We start from the raw sequence: 20058 nt of genomic DNA, 5'->3' as shown, positions 1-20058 counted from the left end.
TCTCTCTCTCTCTCTCTCTCATTCAGCTCAGCTCCAACAATGAACTGTTCCAATTATACACTTATTTTCACATAGCTTCACATTAGCACTAGAGACTGTTGAGCCAATCACAACACACTGGGCTAGCTAACCAATCAGAGCCCATCGCCTATTTCTGAGGGAGGTACTTTATAAAAGAAGGGACAGAGCTGTAGAGTCATTTGTAGAGACTTGAAGTGTTTGGTTTGCTTGTGTGTATGTGCTCTAGAACAGTGTTTCCCAACCTTTTTTTAGTTGCGGCACCCTTTGGAAATTTGAACAAACTTGTGGCACACTACAAAATTAATTTTGTCACAATATTTGAATTTCTAACTTCGATATGATAATTTGAAAAGTATAGATATTCGGTACAACAGGGAAGAACTGCAAAATATAATGTCATACAGATATTTTTTATATTATTAAAAAAAATTGTCCATCAATGGTGGCAATCAGTAGGCTAATTTCTAATGAAGAGACCAATTTATATGACAGATTTTAATGTAGGCTTTTATACATACGTAAACATTATTTAATTACCATTATAACTAGCTATTCTCACAATTTTTTTGCTCACTCAGTGTTTTTTTTATTTTACAGCGGGGTAATTTTGGTGCAGTAGCACGAGATAGCTTGATTTCACACTTTGAATTGAATAAAAAATGACAAGCAGTCAGTAATAAAATAAGAACAAATAAAGAAATTAATAATGATAGCACAAATAAAAAATAACGACAGGCCTTCAAATTAAATAAATAGCTTTTTAGTTTTTCAGGTAGGTCTAACAGTAGGGTTAAGATATTTAACTTTATTTTTTTAACCAATTATCCAAATAACGTTTAGTCCTAGAAAGCTGTTATTATCAGAACACGCGAGCATAACATAACGGTTAGCAGATCAATGAATGAGAGGGCAGCGTTACCAGAATTGCCATATACCAAACCATGTTACAACACAGTAGGGCTATTGCAGACAGAAACAATACTGTACTACATCGATGTTTCCTGTCGGCTCAATTTTTGAGTGGACTTTGCTGTTCCGATTCGCATGAACGGTATACGAGTGGAGCGACTGAGCGGAGCGCACACGCATAGAGCGGGATAATACGCAGAGCGTCACACCACGTGAAGGTGAATCCTGAGCGGTGAACAAATTTTCGGCAGCCGAAATTTCGGTGCATCTCTAATTATTGGCGACATCAGAAATGGATATTATATAATAGATACTTTTTTGAACATTTTAGCAATTTAAAAATATTATAATTAAAAAAAAAGATTTTTTTACATGGCACCCCTGCTCTCGACAGACGGCACCCCGGTTGGGAAACACTGCTCTAGAGTCATTATCGTGGGCAAAATTCTGTTAATCCTAGTACACATTCCAAAGGAAGTGGGTGGAGACAGTGAGATAAAGGGTGTAATTCAGTCTGAAAGGTATCAATTAATGAGTTCAGTTATATCGCACCGAACAGCAGTAAAACCCATTTTCCTGTTACACATTTTTTATTCTAATGAAGGTTACATAATGTTTGAAAAATGATTCAGTCACAAAGCCTTAAGTATGGAAAGGCTTCTGCATTCAAAGCAGGTTCTTTAAGCTAAAATCAGATGCTAATGAGGCGGATGGTCCAGGATAATGTTTTGGTAAGGCCTATGTTGATGTTTCTATGCAGTTCATGTCATAAGAGTCTCTGTGATGTTCTGGTCTCTAGATCTCAGATTCATTGTAAGTCTAAGAGTTTTTTTCACCTGTTTACTTTCCACTAGTTAAAAATCATGTGTCTGATTGCTTAGAAAAGTAATATTATATCTTTCCTCAAGCCACAGGATTTGAGGTATCATTCATTCCTTTTTTATTGCCCTAAGATTATGTTCATTTATAAGCAGGGCCTTCAGTTTTTACCTCGGGATAACATGTCTCAAATATGAAATGTCATTTGGCAGTTTGTGTTTAAATGCTGATGATACTCTGAAAGTGTTTTTCATTCCAAAAAGATTGAAAGCTTTAAAGGGGTGGTTCATTGCGATTTCACTTTTTTAACGTTAGTTAGTGTGTGATGTTGCTGTAAACAATAAAACAATATCTGCAAAGTTACGAAGCTGAAAGTTCAATGCAAACTGAGATATCGTCTTTTAAAATTATGGCAGTCTAATGCCTACAAAAAGGGCTGGTAGGGACTACAAAAAGTTACTTCACGGGTTTGTGATGTCACAAAGCCAGATAAACCCCGCCCTCGGGAAAAGGCAGCAAAGAGGGCGAGGCCATGCTGCGCTGCTTTAGAGAAGAGGAAGAGAAAACTAGAGGTGCACGTAAAAATCTATTCATATATGAATCGCGATTCTGTCTTCTAACAATTCAAATGGATCCACAAGTTTCAAAAGCAATGTTCTAAAGCAGCGGTTCTTAATACTGTTCCTCGTGTCCCCCTGCTCTGCACACACTCTGCATCTCTCTCTCTCTCTCTCTCTCTCTCTCTCTCATTCAGCTCAGCTCCAACAATGAACTGTTCCAATTATACACTTATTTTCACATAGCTTCACATTAGCACTAGAGACTGTTGAGCCAATCACAACACACTGGGCTAGCTAACCAATCAGAGCCCATCGCCTATTTCTGAGGGAGGTACTTTATAAAAGAAGGGACAGAGCTGTGTGGAATAAAGGTAAATTATGTGAAAAATAATACTTTTGAAAAAAAAAACGATGCATTAACACATGTTAGACTGCACCCCATAAACACAATCAAGCCTAGAAAAAAACCAGTGAACCACCCCTTTAACAATTTTCTGTGACTGAACAGCTCAGAGTAGTTAAAACTAAGATCCTCTTTCAAACAATTATGACAAGAAAAAAGGCATTATTGTGCATTTTCCATTTTCTTTGTATTATTGAAGACGTTTTGAGGTAAATGTGAGAATTTAAGAAAATTGGCGTGGTTACAAAAGCTGTCATAATGCATCCAGACAGCAGTTGTAATTTAACTCTTTAAGAGATGCAAAGTATTTTATATCTGTATGAATTGTGTTTAGAATAACTAAACTTATCTTGATTTTTGTAGAGTCCATCAAGCTGATTAAAACATTTGAATTGGATTATTAAAGGAATACTTCATGCACGCACGCTCATGCTGCTCCAAACACGCATGACTTTCCTTCATCCGTGGGTGAAATTTAGGAGCGATTTTAATGAATTATATTAGTCACTCTTTTCCATGCAGTTACAATGAAGGCTCAGGCCTTCAAGTCTCAACAAGGATGCAAAAAGCAGCATTAAAGTATCATAAAGTTCAATTCATGAGTTATATTTCAAGTCTTCTGAAGCCATGGGATAGATTTGTGTAGTGGCGTGCACAGACCTCCGGAGGCGCACTTGAGAACTGGATCGGTTCAATTCATGAACGAATCATTTCACATGCCTTCAGAAGATTTATAGCTTTTGAGTCGTATTGATTACTTGTGATGCTTTTAATACTATTCAGAATAATACAGTTTTACTTTTTATGTTTCACAGAGGAAAGACTCTACGTGCTTGAAATGAGGGTGTCTAAATAATAGCGGCATTTTCATTTTTGTGTGAACTAATCCTTTAAGACAGATTGTTTATTGCTTCTCATTTCTCTTTGAATTGAGAACATTTAGCATATTTTTACCATGAATATTAATACTTCTAGTTCTAGTCACCCATCTGAATATGCATGTCTATAATCGGTTCGCAAAGACACTTTCCGAATTCCTCATTTCCCTTGACTAACATGTTTAATTCTTTTTGAAGCGTAACAATCATTTGCTTGTTCATTTATGAGTCACTCATAGCAGGACAACTAAGTCTTTCGAACAACAAGCCTCTTTCACTGAATAATGCTTTACAATCGGTGACCGAATCTGCATAATTCGCATCTCATTGATTTGTAACTTTGTTGTACCTATATTTGTCCAGATATAGATCCGATCTGGCCTGTTTTTCGCATCACTTGCAGCTATCGATGACCCTGGAAAAGTGGCAATAACCGCAGGTCTCCCGTTCAAACCCCAACCAGCTCCACTGTCACTATCAATCGCATCAGCGTCGCATGTTTGTTTCCTGTCGACCGTGTGCGGTCTACAGACCACAGAGGGTTAGATTGAACACGACTGGTGAGCGGAGCCATGCCAAAAAGTGTGACTGCTGCCAAAGCGTGCGCCTCGTGCCCCATTTTCTCAGGGGGGACAAAACAGACATGACAAGGCAATCTCCACACAGTCAGTGTTCCCGTGGCAACCACAGTCAGGTTATTTATCGGCAAGGTTAATGAGATTACGGCTGGTAACAAAGATAGTGGATTGAGACAAACATGTGCCCGTCGGACTGAAGAGAATGTGACACAGAGTGGTAGCTGTTGAGCTAAATGACTCCGCTAGCCCAAACAGATGGTGTTCAATACATACACGAGTCATAAAACAGTTCTATGGCCTGCGTTCCTGAACTTTCCCTCCAAAAGAGATCTGAATGTGGCACCGCATATTTGGAAGCATTTGCATCATCTTGCCTGCGGATGTTTTACTCACAGTTGATTTTGATTTTCGCTTCTTTGTGCTACTTCTGTTACATAACGCTGTAAATATGTGCCAGAAAGTTCCATTTTTGTCTCATTTATCCATAGAACATTGTTCCAGAAGTACATCTGGGTACTCATTAGCAAACTTGAGACTCTTTTCCAGTAAAAAAATATATCTGAACATAAAACGTAAAATTACTTAAAAAGAAAAATTGTAGAAGATATTAAAGCATTGTTTTTTCCCCTTATTTTAAGCAGGAATCTAATTAAATTTAGCTACATTTATGCTCAACAGAAGTACAACTATTTGCCAATGATATATTCTTTGAAAACAAGTCTTAATATCTTGCACAATTTGATATATAAAGAAAATGTCATGCATATATATATATATATATATATATATATGCTTTTATTATTATTATTATTATTTATTTTATTTTTTTTGTAGCTACATTTATGCTCAACAGAAGTACAACTATTTGCCAATGATATATTCTTTGAAAACAAGTCTTAATATCTTGCACAATTTGATATATAAAGAAAATGTCATGCATATATATATATATATATATATATATATGCTTTTATTATTATTATTATTATTTTTTTTTTTTTTGCTGAAAAACAAGATGAAACTACTGATTTAGAAAATGATTTATGCCGTGGACTGAGACTACTGTCATTTTCAAAAGAAAAAAAAAAGTTTCTGTTTCTCCTAGGAACAACACTTCCAGCTTCATGTTTTTGTAATGTTAGACTTTTGAACACAGATGTTGTAACTGTCATCTTGTGGTCCGTAGTCACTTTTTAGAGAGTGTCATTGCACCTGTCTTTACAGGGAGCTCACTCCTATGAAAAACAGCTAAATGTCTTCTGAAATTGAATTGAAATTTCCGACTAGAGCATAGTGCATGTAACCAAAACTTTTTTCCTCCTTTTTTTTTTTTTGCAATATGGCAGGTCAAATCAAACCCACCTGAATTCCAATTACCGTCTTTTCAAGAGACCATTATTACGGATATGCACTTACTTTTTCCATCAGCGATTTGATATTTAGAGGCATTTGCTAAGGCAAGCATTGCTAGGGCCAGAATATTATAGAGACTTTTTTGACTAGGGCCTGTAAGTAACTACCCTAGCAACCGCATGCGCATCTAATTTATTTAGTGTGATGCTTGTTAAATAAGACTTAGATGATGATCAGACATCATTTTACATGATTATACATGAAGAAATGTAGATAACTCCAAAGGGGCTTTCAATTCTCTTGCATTTGTAAATGTGTTTTTGATGTTGAATTTGCATCTACGGCCTTGTATTGCATTATTAGTATTTTTACACTATCCAGCCCCTCATTCCCTTCTTTCATTCATAAATTCAGGCCTTAGGGCAACACAAACAGCATAATAATCGTACAGTAGATGTGTTCAATAAAATAAGTTACATATAGCCACTTTCAGTTTCAGTCCCTAGTTGTTTACAATTAAAGTTAGATTAAAAATGATGATATAGTTGTGTATCTCTTTGCATTGCCAGGCCTGAGATAGATGGGGGAAAAATTTTGTTTCGTTCTCATTATCATTATCTCGCTCCTCCTGTCTCTTTCTGGGAATCAGATCACGCAGAATTAATCCAATTAGTGTCTCTGTTAATTAGCCTGCTATTCCAAGACTGAGATATAAATTAGAGCTTTCAAATTGTTTGGTGAGATTGTTCTGAACACTAATTAAAATGCAGTGCGAATTATATGAATTGGCAGGACATAAAAGATTAGTTATTTCTTGGCTAAAAGTAGTCTGATTTAACACACAGCTGCAAGACTGCAAGTACTTCAAGTCGCCTATTGAATCAGAAGCAGTCTTTTATGTAGATGAGGCTGTTATAGGTTTATTGATATTTCTGTTATATACAGAAAGGCCATGAGGAGTATAATGGCTGATAAACGGTAGTATATATGGAAAGGATGATGAGTCGGTCAACATGTAATTATCCAAGTCAATTTATTCTAATATAACTTTTATATATTGCAGCATAAAACGGTTTTATGTAGGAAATTTGTGCATTTGATGGGTAAAAGATGTCAACAAACACAATGGCTTGCTACGTGAGGTGTATTGCATTGACTATTCACACTTGTATATATGTTAGTGGAGTTTATTTGATGCAAATTCACATTTAAATTCAGGCAAATCTTAAGCTGGTGGAGCACCAATAAGAGTGGAAGTATTGCAGCGTAATTGCATCTCTCAGGGAACTGTTTGAAAATACACATATATAGCGCACACGTCTCACACTGCCTTGATGTTGGAGTGTCAATGAAAAATTCAAAAGGGCTTTGAGGCATATATCATCATCTTATGATCCATACCGATGCCCTTAAATGCGCTGAAATGTATTTGATCAGAAATTCTCAACAATCAGTGAAAGGTAATGAAGCCATCAGAGTGTAATTCATTCATTTATTCTGAGAGTGTATAAAAAAGCACCGTAAAAGTCTCATCCGTAGCTTTCAAATGTCATTCACACTTGCATATTCAAACTGGGTTGAAGGGTATTTTTCCAGTTAATAACTTAATATTTAATTAAGTTAATATTTCATTCTGTTCCTTGCTTTAATGATACACTAGCGTTCAAAGGTTTGGGGTCAGTATGTTTTAATGTTTTTGAAATAAGTCTCTTACCGGCAATTTAAAAGAACTGTAACTGTAACCGTAATTCCTGTGATGGGAAAGCTGAATTTACTGCAGCTATTACTTCAGTGTCACATGATCCTTCAGAAATTGATCTAATATGCTGATTTGGTGCTCAAGAAACATTTCTTTTTTTATCAATGTTGAAAACAGTTGTGCTGCTCAATATTTTTCAGAATTGTTTTATGAATAGAAAACAGAAAATTAAAAAAGAATAGCATTAAATATCAAAAGCATAGCATTTATAAAAGCATACTAACCCCAAACTTTTGAAATGTCGTTTCTAGAGCTTGACAGCAATTGGTCACAGTATGCTTGCATTGTACAGAAAAGCAACATCAACAGTCAAAAAAATCTAATAAAACACACACACACACACACACACACACACACACACACACAAATATACACAGAATCATAGGTATGATGGTAACAAGAATACATAAAAATGTAAATGACTCAAAGGTAAACTAAATCTTGCTATAGGAAGAACTCTTACTTTGGTCTGTCTTCTGCCCAGCACAGTTAACCCCGACAGTATAGCGTATGTCATCCAAAGCAAGAACACCCTTCTCGCCTTTAAATCCTTCTAGTACAATCTGCCTCCCGTTAAAACACAGACAGTCAATATAATCACACTCACATTATAATATAAAAACCTATATGAACATAGAGTACAGTTGGCTTTGGTAACCTGGTACTCTGTTTCTGAGGTGATATTGACACTGAAGAGTTTCCAGTTTCCACCTCCTTCATGCAACGTCAGCAATTCATGTCTGGTCCCTTCAGACAGTCTCCACACTGTGAGTTTAGTGTCATCTTCACCAAGAAAGCAATATAACAATCATTAATAAATTAAATCCAAAGTGACTAACAGTGCATTTTACAGGATATGTAATAGCGGGATGCTGGTTTAAAGGAAAAGTATGGTGTATAATCACTAGAGAGACCGTTTGACAAATATGTTAGAAGTTTGGGTTGATAAGAATGTACGTTTTTGAAAAAAAAAAAAAAAATTCTTTGCTCATAGGAACAACACTTGTGGCTTCATGTTTTTATAATGTTAGACTTTTGAACACAGATGTTGTCATCTTGTGGTTCGTAGTCACTTTTTAGGGATCCAACAGAGTGCCTTTGCACCTGTCTTTACAGGGAGCCCACTCATACAAAAAACAGCTAAATGTCTTCTGAAATTGAATTTGAATTTCTGTTAGAGCAAATTGCATGCAACCAAAACTTTTTTCCTACTTTTTTTTTTACAATATGGCAGGTCAAATCAAACCCACCTGAATTCCAATCACCGTCTTTTCAAGAGACCATTATCACAGATGTGCACTTACTTTTTCCATCTGCGATTTGATATTTAGTGGCGTTTGCTAAGGCAAGCATTATCATCCTTGCTAGGGCCAAAATATTACAGATACTTTTTTTGACTAGGGCCTGTAACTAAACCGCACAGAATAGCTTAGCAACGTTTTCCAACATTTTTCTAATTTATTTAGTGTGATACTTGTTAAATAAGACTTGATTATGACATGATCAGATGTCATTTTACAAGATTATACATGAAGAAATCCAGAGAAGTCCGAAGGGGATTTCCATTTTCTTGCATCTGTAAATGTGTTTTTGATTTTGAATTTGCATCTAGGGCCTTGCGTTTCATTATTAGTATTTTTACACTATCCATTCCCTTCATTCATTCATAAATTCAGGCCTTAGGGCAACACAAACAGCGTAATAATCCAATGTGTGTTTATGCCAGCTTCTGTCATCAATAAAATAAGTTACATAGAGCCACTTCTTGTTTCAATCCCAAGTTGTTTACAATTAAGTTTGATTGTCAGATAAGTCAGATGATGATATAGTTGTGTATCCCTTTGCATTGCCAGGCCTGACATAGACGGAAAAAAATGTTGTTTCGTTCTCATTATCATGATCTCGCTCCTCGTGTCTCTTTCTGGGAATCAGATCGCGCAGAATTAATCCAATTAGTGTCTCTGTTAATTAGCCTGCTATTCCAAGACTGAGATATAAATTAGAGCTTTCAAATTGTTTGGTGAGATTGTTCTGAACACTAATTAAAATGCAGTGTGAATTATATGAATTGGCAGGACATAAAAGATGAGTTATTTTTTTGGCCGAACGAAAGAAAGAAGTTGGGAAAGTATTCAGGTTTAACACACAACTGCAAGATTGCAAGTACTTCAAGTTGCCTATTGAATCAGGAGCAGTCTTTTATTTAGATGAGGCTGTTATTGGTTTATTGATATTTCTGTTATATACAGAAAGGCCATGAGGAGTGTAATGGCTGATAAACGGTAATATATCTAGAAAGGGTGATGACTCGCACAACATGTAATTACCCAAGTCAATTTGTTCTGCTATAACTTTTATATATTGCTGCATAAAACTGTTTTTATAAATTTTGTGCATTTGATGGGGTGAAAGATGTCAGCAAACACAATGGCTTGCTACATGATGTGTATTGTATGGACTAGTCACACCTGTATGTATTAGTTTACATGTACCTGTATGTATTAGTGAGTTTATTTGATGCAAATTCACATTTAAATTCAGGCAAATCTTAAGCTGGTGGAGCATCAATAAGAGTGGAAGTATTGCAGCGTAATTGCATCTCTCAGGGAACTGTTTGAAAATACACATATATAGCGCACACGTCTCACACTGCCTTGATGTTGGAGTGTCAATGAAAAATTCAAAAGGGCTTTGAGGCATATATCATCATCTTATGATCCATACCGATGCCCTTAAATGCGCTGAAATGTATTTGATCAGAAATTCTCAACAATCAGTGAAAGGTAATGAAGCCATCAGAGTGTAATTCATTCATTTATTCTGAGAGTGTATAAAAAAGCACCGTAAAAGTCTCATCCGTAGCTTTCAAATGTCATTCACACTTGCATATTCAAACTGGGTTGAAGGGTATTTTTCCAGTTAATAACTTAATATTTAATTAAGTTAATATTTCATTCTGTTCCTTGCTTTAATGATACACTAGCGTTCAAAGGTTTGATGTTTTAATGTTTTAATGTTTTTGAAATAAGTCTCTTACCGGCAATTTAAAAGAACTGTAACTGTAACCGTAATTCCTAAAGCTGAATAGCTGAATTTACTGCAGCTATTACTTCAGTGTCACATGATCCTTCAGAAATTGATCTAATATGCTGATTTGGTGCTCAAGAAACATTTCTTTTTTTATCAATGTTGAAAACAGTTGTGCTGCTCAATATTTTTCAGAATTGTTTTATGAATAGAAAACAGAAAATTAAAAAAGAATAGCATTAAATATCAAAAGCATAGCATTTATAAAAGCATACTAACCCCAAACTTTTGAAATGTCGTTTCTAGAGCTTGACAGCAATTGGTCACAGTATGCTTGCATTGTACAGAAAAGCAACATCAACAGTCAAAAAAATCTAATAAAACACACACACACACACACACACACACACACACACACACAAATATGGTTATTTATATTTTCAATACTACAGTGAGAATCAAAGTTACGCCTTCTTTCTTTGCATGAACATTTGGGCGGTGTTATGCAAATCTTCCCACATTGTGACGTAGACATGTGGGGGCGTGTTAGAACGAGCCGTTTTAGGTAGGCGTGGTTGACTCTTAACTTTTATAAAGAATATCTCTTTGGATTTGAGACTTTAGTCTTTGCAACTTTACAGATCTTCTTTATGCACCAATGTAGATGCCTGACAGGGTAGGCGTGGTTAACTCTTAACTTTTATAAAGAATATCTCTTTGGATTTGAGACTTTAGTCTTTGCAACTTTACAGATCTTCTTTATGCACCAATGTAGATGCCTGACAAACGTTGTTGTTGTTGTGATCATAAACACACAATGTTGTGTTACACGCAATACATGGAGCTTTTCCCTCACCATTATAATGTGCTGCTTTTGCAAGGTTCCGTGAAAACGTTTCAGCTTTTATTTTCCTTTTTCGCCCTGAAGAAGATATCACAAGTTCATCAAGTTCATCGAAATTATCCATCCTCGATCACTTTTAGTCAGCTTTGATGAAACTCCTCTCAGCTAGCATGTGGACAGAACCGGCTTTTTTGACAGAACGTGTTTAGGGTTCAGATCGTGCTATATGTGGAGAATAATGCACGGCAATCAGCTCATATTTTTTGAAAGTGGCGTTTATCATTTTTACAAATGAACTCTTCATATATATTTATATATATATATATATTAGGGCTGCCATCGTTAACGCATTAACGCATGCGATTAATTTTATAATCCTTAACGCGTTAAAATAATTGAACGCAATTAACGCAAAATTACTGAAGCACAATTTCTATTCTAACCCTTTAACCCAATTTTGCTACTCTGCTTGCGATTAGATCATTTTAAGCTGCTAAACTCCGGGAAAGTTTTCAGTCCAATGATCCAGTAAGTGAATGCATTCAAACAATGCATCCAAAACAGCGCTAATATAAAGGAAACCAGGCTGATTACATCAGAGATTGCAGAGAGAACAGAGACTCGCGTTGCGTTTTCAGAGAATTATTCATTCCAGTGTGTTTCGCTTTTAAACACGAGCGCTGCCATATTCTGTGATTGTCTCTGAAGAGGATGAGCCCTCACATGTAATGTGCTTGTGTGAAGTACAGACTGAACGGAATGTCAACACATCCCACCGCTGTATAGCCAGATGAGAAGCAAACTAAGTTTTCTCGACTGGATAACTCTTAACTTTTATAAAGAATATCTCTTTGGATTTGAGACTTTAGTCTTTGCAACTTTACAGATCTTCTTTATGCACCAATGTAGATGCCTGACAAACGTTGTTGTTGTTGTGATCATAAACACACAATGTTGTGTTACACGCAATACATGGAGCTTTTCCCTCACCATTATAATGTGCTGCTTTTGCAAGGTTCCGTGAAAACGTTTCAGCTTTTATTTTCCTTTTTCGCCCTGAAGAAGATATCACAAGTTCATCAAGTTCATCGAAATTATCCATCCTCGATCACTTTTAGTCAGCTTTGATGAAACTCCTCTCAGCTAGCATGTGGACAGAACCGGCTTTTTTGACAGAACGTGTTTAGGGTTCAGATCGTGCTATATGTGGAGAATAATGCACGGCAATCAGCTCATATTTTTTGAAAGTGGCGTTTATCATTTTTACAAATGAACTCTTCATATATATTTATATATATATATATATTAGGGCTGCCATCGTTAACGCATTAACGCATGCGATTAATTTTATAATCCTTAACGCGTTAAAATAATTGAACGCAATTAACGCAAAATTACTGAAGCACAATTTCTATTCTAACCCTTTAACCCAATTTTGCTACTCTGCTTGCGATTAGATCATTTTAAGCTGCTAAACTCCGGGAAAGTTTTCAGTCCAATGATCCAGTAAGTGAATGCATTCAAACAATGCATCCAAAACAGCGCTAATATAAAGGAAACCAGGCTGATTACATCAGAGATTGCAGAGAGAACAGAGACTCGCGTTGCGTTTTCAGAGAATTATTCATTCCAGTGTGTTTCGCTTTTAAACACGAGCGCTGCCATATTCTGTGATTGTCTCTGAAGAGGATGAGCCCTCACATGTAATGTGCTTGTGTGAAGTACAGACTGAACGGAATGTCAACACATCCCACCGCTGTATAGCCAGATGAGAAGCAAACTAAGTTTTCTCGACTGGATAACCAGTCTCGCTAGTAAAGTTTTGATGGATGAAGACTGCAATCAAGATAAAGACGATTGCGGTGGCGTACAGGAGTCGTACATTAATATATATAGATTTACATTTAGTCATTTAGCACATTAAATATACCTTTCCTTATATTCATCTTTTGTATTCTACGGAAGAAAATTATATAGGTTTGGAACAACATGCGAGTTCAACCACACTCTCATGTGGTTCCAAAATTTTATGACTTTTTTTCTACTATGCAGCACAAAATAAGATATTTTGAAGAATTTTCTGCTGTTTTTGTCTGCATAATGAATATTATAACAGTAAGGGCGAGTAAATGATGACTGAATTGTATTTTAATTTTTGGGTGAACTATCCATTTAAGTCCCATTAATGATTTTGTCATATCTCCTCTGATGTTTTTTCTCAGTCTGTGAAGAAGAGTTAATAGTTTCCTCTTTGTGTTGCTGAAAATTTGTTGTGATTGAAAGAGCAAGACACAAGAAGACACGACAAAACTGTCAAGCTATCACCTTCCCTCAACACATCTCTCAGTGTGATGCGATGAAACTGTTGCATCTTGCAGCTCGTGAGCCACGTCGTCTGAGGTGACCGGTCATCAGATATGTATACGGTCCTTAAGAACAAAGTGTTGAAGTGAGAGAGACGTTGAGCGACTCCGATGACGATTCACCGATCACCCTGACGTGGTGGATGTAGTGTCACTGTAACAATTGAAGATGCCAGCAGAGCCAGTTTAGTCTGTGACATGGAGAGATTAAATGGTTCAGTGAAGATTTGTGGACCGTCAGTTGGACATACATGGATGCCGTGCAGGAAATACTGTAGGCCGATAGCTTCGGATGAGAACCGCATCTTGGTCTTTTCACAAAGGAACCCAGATGTCTAATTAATTAGGAGATCAGAAAGCGGAGGGAATTTGTCTCAGCTTTGCGCAGGTGTTTTAAATCTATTTCAGAGAAAATGGTGACCTGCATTGCTGTGGGGGGCTTATGTAAAAGCGGGATGTATCTGGAGGAGAGATTGAGTATTCCAGGTGAAGTGTCTTTGTGCAGATATCCTACCCCTGCTGGGACAAAAACCAACAGCTGGTTCAGGCACACTGTGCCAGCACTTAACAAATCAGAACACAGGAGTCTGGCCCAAGAAGAAATCAATGGGGAGGTGGAAAGCGGTAATCCAGCATCCATCTAAGAATCATATTAGCACCGAGACTCTACGCCTGGGTGGAAAAAACAAGTGGCTGACTGTCGTCTGAGCTGCCAGCCTAAAAGCATAGACGTAGAACCCTGAGGAGATACAGTAAAAGCCAGGATAACCCTCAGGATGTGTTTAATTGGCTTCTGACATTGGTGGGAAAAACAGCGCCAGATTGTAGAATCAATTCATCATTTTGGACTTGGACAACCGTGTTGTCTGAATGCAAAATATTCACTGCTGAAAAAAACAGTTGCTTTTTCGTTGCTGGAAAATTGATGTCAATTAGCAGAGCTCCGAGGAGATTTCTGCACCGTAGCGGCGGGCCAAGAACTTTGGAATGACCTACTTGTCCCCTCATTAATTGGGTAAGAGGAGTAACCTTTCCTTAAAAGAGGAGAACCGTGACTTCTTCTGTCCCAATGGAAAGTGATCTGACCTTAATCTGTCAGATTGAAAAAAAAGAGAGCTCCCCCATTCTCTGGTGGTCTCGGTGTTCCTGTTCCAGAGACCTAGGTGCTGGGTTGAAACTGGTCAGGGCATCTCCGGTAGCTTTCAGTGTTTGATGGCTTGGTCCACTAGAGTTTTGTTTCATTTTATATTATTTGCATTATAATGCATTTATCTGTACATTTAGGCATTATTCAGTCACTGTTTCTGAAGGTTACATCAATACACAAGTAGGTGGCAACAAGTGACTGTCTTTATGAGTGAATCATTGAGTCATTCAGGCAACCCAATCGCTTCATTCAAAAGCATTGATTCATTCAGGAACACAACAAGTGATTGTCAATGAGCGAGTCATTGAATCATTCTCTGAATCAATTAATCAAAAAATCGTTGATTCTTTCAGGAAGGAAGACGAACGGCTGTGCTGTGTTGCTCGGAGATGCTAGTTTGATCTAATGACTCTACTTTGAATTTATTTGGAACTATTTTTGTTAATGGAGCAAAAAAAAAAAATGCATAGGGGAACTGACAATTAGGGCTGGACAATAATTCAATATCAATATGTATCGCGATATAATTTTTTTCAATAACGGTGATATGATTTTTAAACACATTTCCGATATTTCGATATACATTACCAGTGTTTCCCATACATTGATTTATTTGTGGCGTTTGACTTTGTTGAATAAACATGAGCACTGCACGTTTCAAAATCAAAACAGGGCACGGGTGTTTTAAATGAATGTATCTCTGAAGGAAACCGACTGTCTAAAGAAAAGTTTAGATGACATTTTCATTTTATCTGATAAAGTAGCGTTCATGCGCAAAGCTGCTTTGATTACAGCGTTAATGGGGAAACCTCTGGTTTTATCACTCTACAAGCACCTCCTGCTGGCAGAGAATGAATAAGCATTTTCAATAATAAGCCCGTCTCCAGCAACATGTTTTTGTTGTTGTTACATTTTTTTTGTTTTCCGCAGCAACTAAGAGCACTTTTCATACTCTTTATTCTGGCTGAAGCACATTTGTTTCAATCTATAAAAATAATCAGCCTACACTACGAGTCTAAAGTTTTTTAAGAATTCTCTTCTGCTCACCAAGGCTGCATTTATTTGATCCAAAGTACAGCAAAAACAGTAAAATGTTGAATTATTTTTACTATTTAAAATAACCGCTTTCTATTTGAAAGCAGTTATTTTAAATCTTCAGAAATAATTATAATATACTGTTTTGCTGATTAGCAATATTTTAAACCGTTGAGAATATATTTTTTCAGGATTCTTTGATGAATAGAAAGATCCAAAGATCAGCATTTATCTGAATTTTTTTTTCTGCAATTTTATTTTATTTATAATACTTTTATTTAGCAAGGATGCTTTAAATTGATCAAAAATATTATAATGTTACAAAATATTTCTATTTCAGATAAATGCTGTTCTTCTGAACTTTCTATTCATCAAAGAAACCTGAAAAAAATCTACTCATTTGTTTTCAACATCATAATACATGTTTTTGAGCAGCAAATCAGCATATTAGAATGATTTCTGAAGGACCTTGTGACTGGAGTAATGATGCTAAAAACTCAGCTTTGAAATCACAGGAATAAATCACATTTTCAAATATTTTCAAATAGAAAACCGTTATTTTAAATAGTAAAAAAAAATTCAAAAGGTTACTGTTTTTGCTGTATTTTGGATCAAATAAATGCAGGCTTGGTGAGCAGAAGAGAATTCTTTAAAAAACATTAAAAATCTTACTGTTCAAAAACTTTTGACTGGTAGTGTATGTCAGCCTATAGTTTGATATAAGGTAAACATTAATTTATTTGTGCTGTTTCATTTTCATAAATATTATAAAGTTTTATAGGAGGAGGTTTCATAGACTTGGAAAATTAATTTTTCATAAGTTTGTATGCACAGACATCTGTTGTGGGCATTCTTGGCAGTTTTTATAAGGCTTTTTTTTAAATAGTGTTCATATCGATATCGTAATTATATCGTATCGACCAAAATTAAGAAATATACCGTGATATATATTTAGGCCATATCGTCCAGCCCTACTGGCAATATTAGTGAAATATAAAATATTCAATATTAACGTTTTTTGTGTAAAGTGTGCGCTACTAGAGTTTTTGGCTGTTTGACAGTGTTTGATTTGTTTGGTTGGTATAAAAGCAGTTTTCCATACTCTGCTGTCCACCTACGACCCATGTTCAGTCATACAAACCAAACTCTGACGGACTCATGTCTCTCAGAATATCAGCAGGATGTCATACAGTCTATCGACGGGGAAAATAAGCGCGACTCAGTTCAGCTGTGAGTCGGCAGACTTTTAGCGCAGAAGATTAGAGACAACATCATTCTTGACACCACGATCAGACCCTCAAGCTCAAGGGCAAATCTGATGTGCCATCTTTGAACCTACAGCATAAAATACTTGGGTTATAACTCAAAAACTGCTTCAAAACGCAAGTCCATTTTTGACTATGCTTTTGATTGGTATGCGGTCAGTGTGTACACAAGATAGCGTTGTGATGGCAACCGTGCTTCTGTTGGACCAATCCCATGAGGTTTTTCTCCTCTCTTCCCACTTTTCACTATCTAGGCGGGGAAGAATCTCAGCACCAGCAGTGCTGATGATAAAATTATAGTGGTTAGTTAAATTTCGTACCTTCTTGTGACTAAGAGTATTCAGGTTGCCATAGCAAAGTCTGTTTAATCTGACTCTTGGAAAACAGGCCCCAAAATTGGAGTGATTAGCTTCAGGCGCCCCATAACTGCTCTTCAGAAATTATAATAACATATTGCTGTGTACATTTGTCCTTGCAGGAAGCTGAAAAATGGTGATTAAAATGAGAGTTTTCCTTTGTAAGATAGTTTGCACAGATTGTTAAAGAGAAACGCACTTGTTTTTACTGCTCTTAAGATTCCCATCCAGACATATAGCTGTTTACCGCAACCCTCAACATGTCACAGATTATTATTCATATACTGTGTGCAACACTTAATTTGATGAGCAAAGCATTAAGCATTAGGAGGCAATTTACATACACCACTATGACATGGACTCTGATACGTCTGCCACCACTGGTAATGAAACCATTCATCAGTTTAGTGCTGCATGTTTGCAGAACATGTGTGCTCATATTTCTCTGTCTTAGACCAACACAGATGGCTGATGAGTATCAAATTGATAGCTCAACAACATCACGAGAAGAGGGATTTATGTGTAGAAAAAGTTTGCATTGCATAAAGCTCATTCTGATTTGTGTTTTGCTAATTCAGATTTACATTGCGAATGTGTACTTTTCCTCAACTGCTGAGTCAATGTTTAGTCAACAGAGGAATAATTTAATTCTGTCCTGGTGTGTGACATGATGCACTCTATCTAAAACAGCATTTTGCAAATTCATTTTTGTTTTTTAAAGGGGTCATATGATGTTGCTAAAAAGAACATTATTTTGTGTATTTGGTGTAATGCAATGTGTTGATGCGGTTTAAGGTTAAAAAAAGCATTATTTTCCACATGATGTACATTATTGTTTCTCCTCTATGCCCCGCCGTTCTGAAACGCGTCGATTTTTACAAAGCTCATCGGTCTGAAAAGCGAGGTGTGCTGTGATTGGCCAGCTAGCTATCCAGTGCATTGTGATTGGCCGAATACCTCAAGCGTGTGACAGAAATGTTACGCCCCTTACCATACTGTGTTTCCATCATACAGTCTATGGTTTTCATGTGTCCGGCGCGACGAGACAAAACCAATAAAACCCATTACAAACGAGGCATTTGTTGCATCCAGTGGGGACATAATTACTGATTGTAATGACTTATACTGTGTTTTTACGCTTTGCGTTGCGTATTGCACCACGTAAACATACAACCATGTCTGCATTTGTGATCAGAGAAATGACGCCGTAGGTTATGCGTCAGTTTTCATTTATACTTCTGTGTCGTTGTCCGCATCAACGTGCAGTACACATGCAAACAGCTAGTCTGCAGTGTCCACGGGCATGTTGCTGGTGTAACCCGCAGTACCACGGCAAAAGCCGAAGAAGAAGCGGCTCGTTGGAGAAGCATTATAGCCGTGAAGGCAGTAAATATATATCAAATCATTAAATCATTATTTAAAACTACAAAAAGGAGACAACAATGGAACAGGAGAAGATGGCATTCTTTCAATCTGTACAAGGACTTGTACCTCGGCAGATCAACATTGTTTGTTGCGGACAACTACTGATGTATAATGCTATGTAGTATAACAAATGATAATGATAAGACACTTGTTCTTTGCTTTGTTTTATTTTATATAAGAAGGTGTAACATTAAAATATATTAAAGTGCACATAAACACAAAACTCAAGTACATATGGAGGGGTTCTTGCAGACCAATCACAGCGGTTGCGGTCTGCGTAGAATTGACGCGCTGTTAGATATTTGGAGAGGTGCACGTCAGGCTACGGCGTATGGGTGTGCGTCTATGCGTAAGCTAGGGTGTAGGTTCGACGCAGAAGTATAAATTGGGCTTTACAGGCTGTGAGTCAGAAGCGCCAGACTGTCCTTGCAAAGTTGGAACTGCCCCACTTTATAGAAACATTATGTCCTCTTTTGAAAGGCCAAACAATGTAGTTTCGCTTTCACAACGAAACATCTTTATGCACCAAGAGCTTGTAACACTCCAAAGAGAAAGGAAAAATTTAAATCGCATCATATGACCCCTTTAAAGTTTTAATGATTAGTCATTCTATTTTAATTTTTTTTAAGAGGCCTTGTGTTAACTGAGAGAGTGCTTGAAATATTTTCACTTTTAAAAAGTAATTTGCCACACCACAGGACCTTTTAAAATGGCCTAGTGAAGGAAAAAGGTGATTAAAAAGTGTGAAGAAATGCTGTAAAATATATACTTTCCATTACATATGAATAGAAATTTTAACCTAAAATCATGATTTTAAAAAGGACTTTATACATTAACTATACAATTATATTTTTGACTGCTTAAATGTCTCATAGTTTAAGTTAAGGTTAAATTAATGGTGTACATACGTATAATATATAACGTGAATGCTTCAATGCCAATGTGTAAATGTGATGCAAATGTAAAGTTTCTTGTTTATTCTTCATTTTTCTTTCACAGGCACCTACGGACCACGAAGGTGGCCCTCTGCTTATCCAGAATGCGGGGAAAGGAATCAGTCTCCCGTGGATATCCCAGATCAAGACACCCAGGTTTCTCAAGAGTGCCAGGAGCTGACCTTGGATGGCTTTGAAAACAAGTCGTCAAACAGGACCACCATGAAGAACACAGGCAAAACAGGTTCGCCAAAGAATGAAACTCTTAACAATACTAATCTGCTCTCATGTCAGAACTTTGACCTGAGCTTTAGGCCACTTAAATGTAAAAAATATTTCCAAATAATTGCACTATAAGAAACAGTTTGCAAGTGTCCCATC

At 36.6% G+C, this 20058-nt stretch overlaps 1 protein-coding gene across 1 annotated transcript in view; it reads left to right on the top strand.

Annotated features, from left to right (window-relative positions):
• Positions 1–20058, top strand: part of LOC107560997 (receptor-type tyrosine-protein phosphatase gamma-like) — a 102255-nt gene that overhangs the window by 40619 nt on the left and 41578 nt on the right. Inside the window, exon 3 of the mRNA XM_016245320.1 lies at positions 19742–19921. Coding sequence (XP_016100806.1) covers positions 19742–19921 — 180 coding nt within the window. The remainder of the gene's footprint in view (positions 1–19741; positions 19922–20058) is intronic.

This window comes from Sinocyclocheilus grahami, unplaced genomic scaffold (genome assembly GCF_001515645.1).
Source record: "Sinocyclocheilus grahami isolate Dianchi unplaced genomic scaffold, SAMN03320097.WGS_v1.1 scaffold751.1, whole genome shotgun sequence".
Lineage (NCBI taxonomy): Eukaryota > Metazoa > Chordata > Actinopteri > Cypriniformes > Cyprinidae > Sinocyclocheilus > Sinocyclocheilus grahami.
Note: the sequence above shows the minus strand (reverse complement) of the source record. Positions and strands in the feature narration are given on the sequence as shown.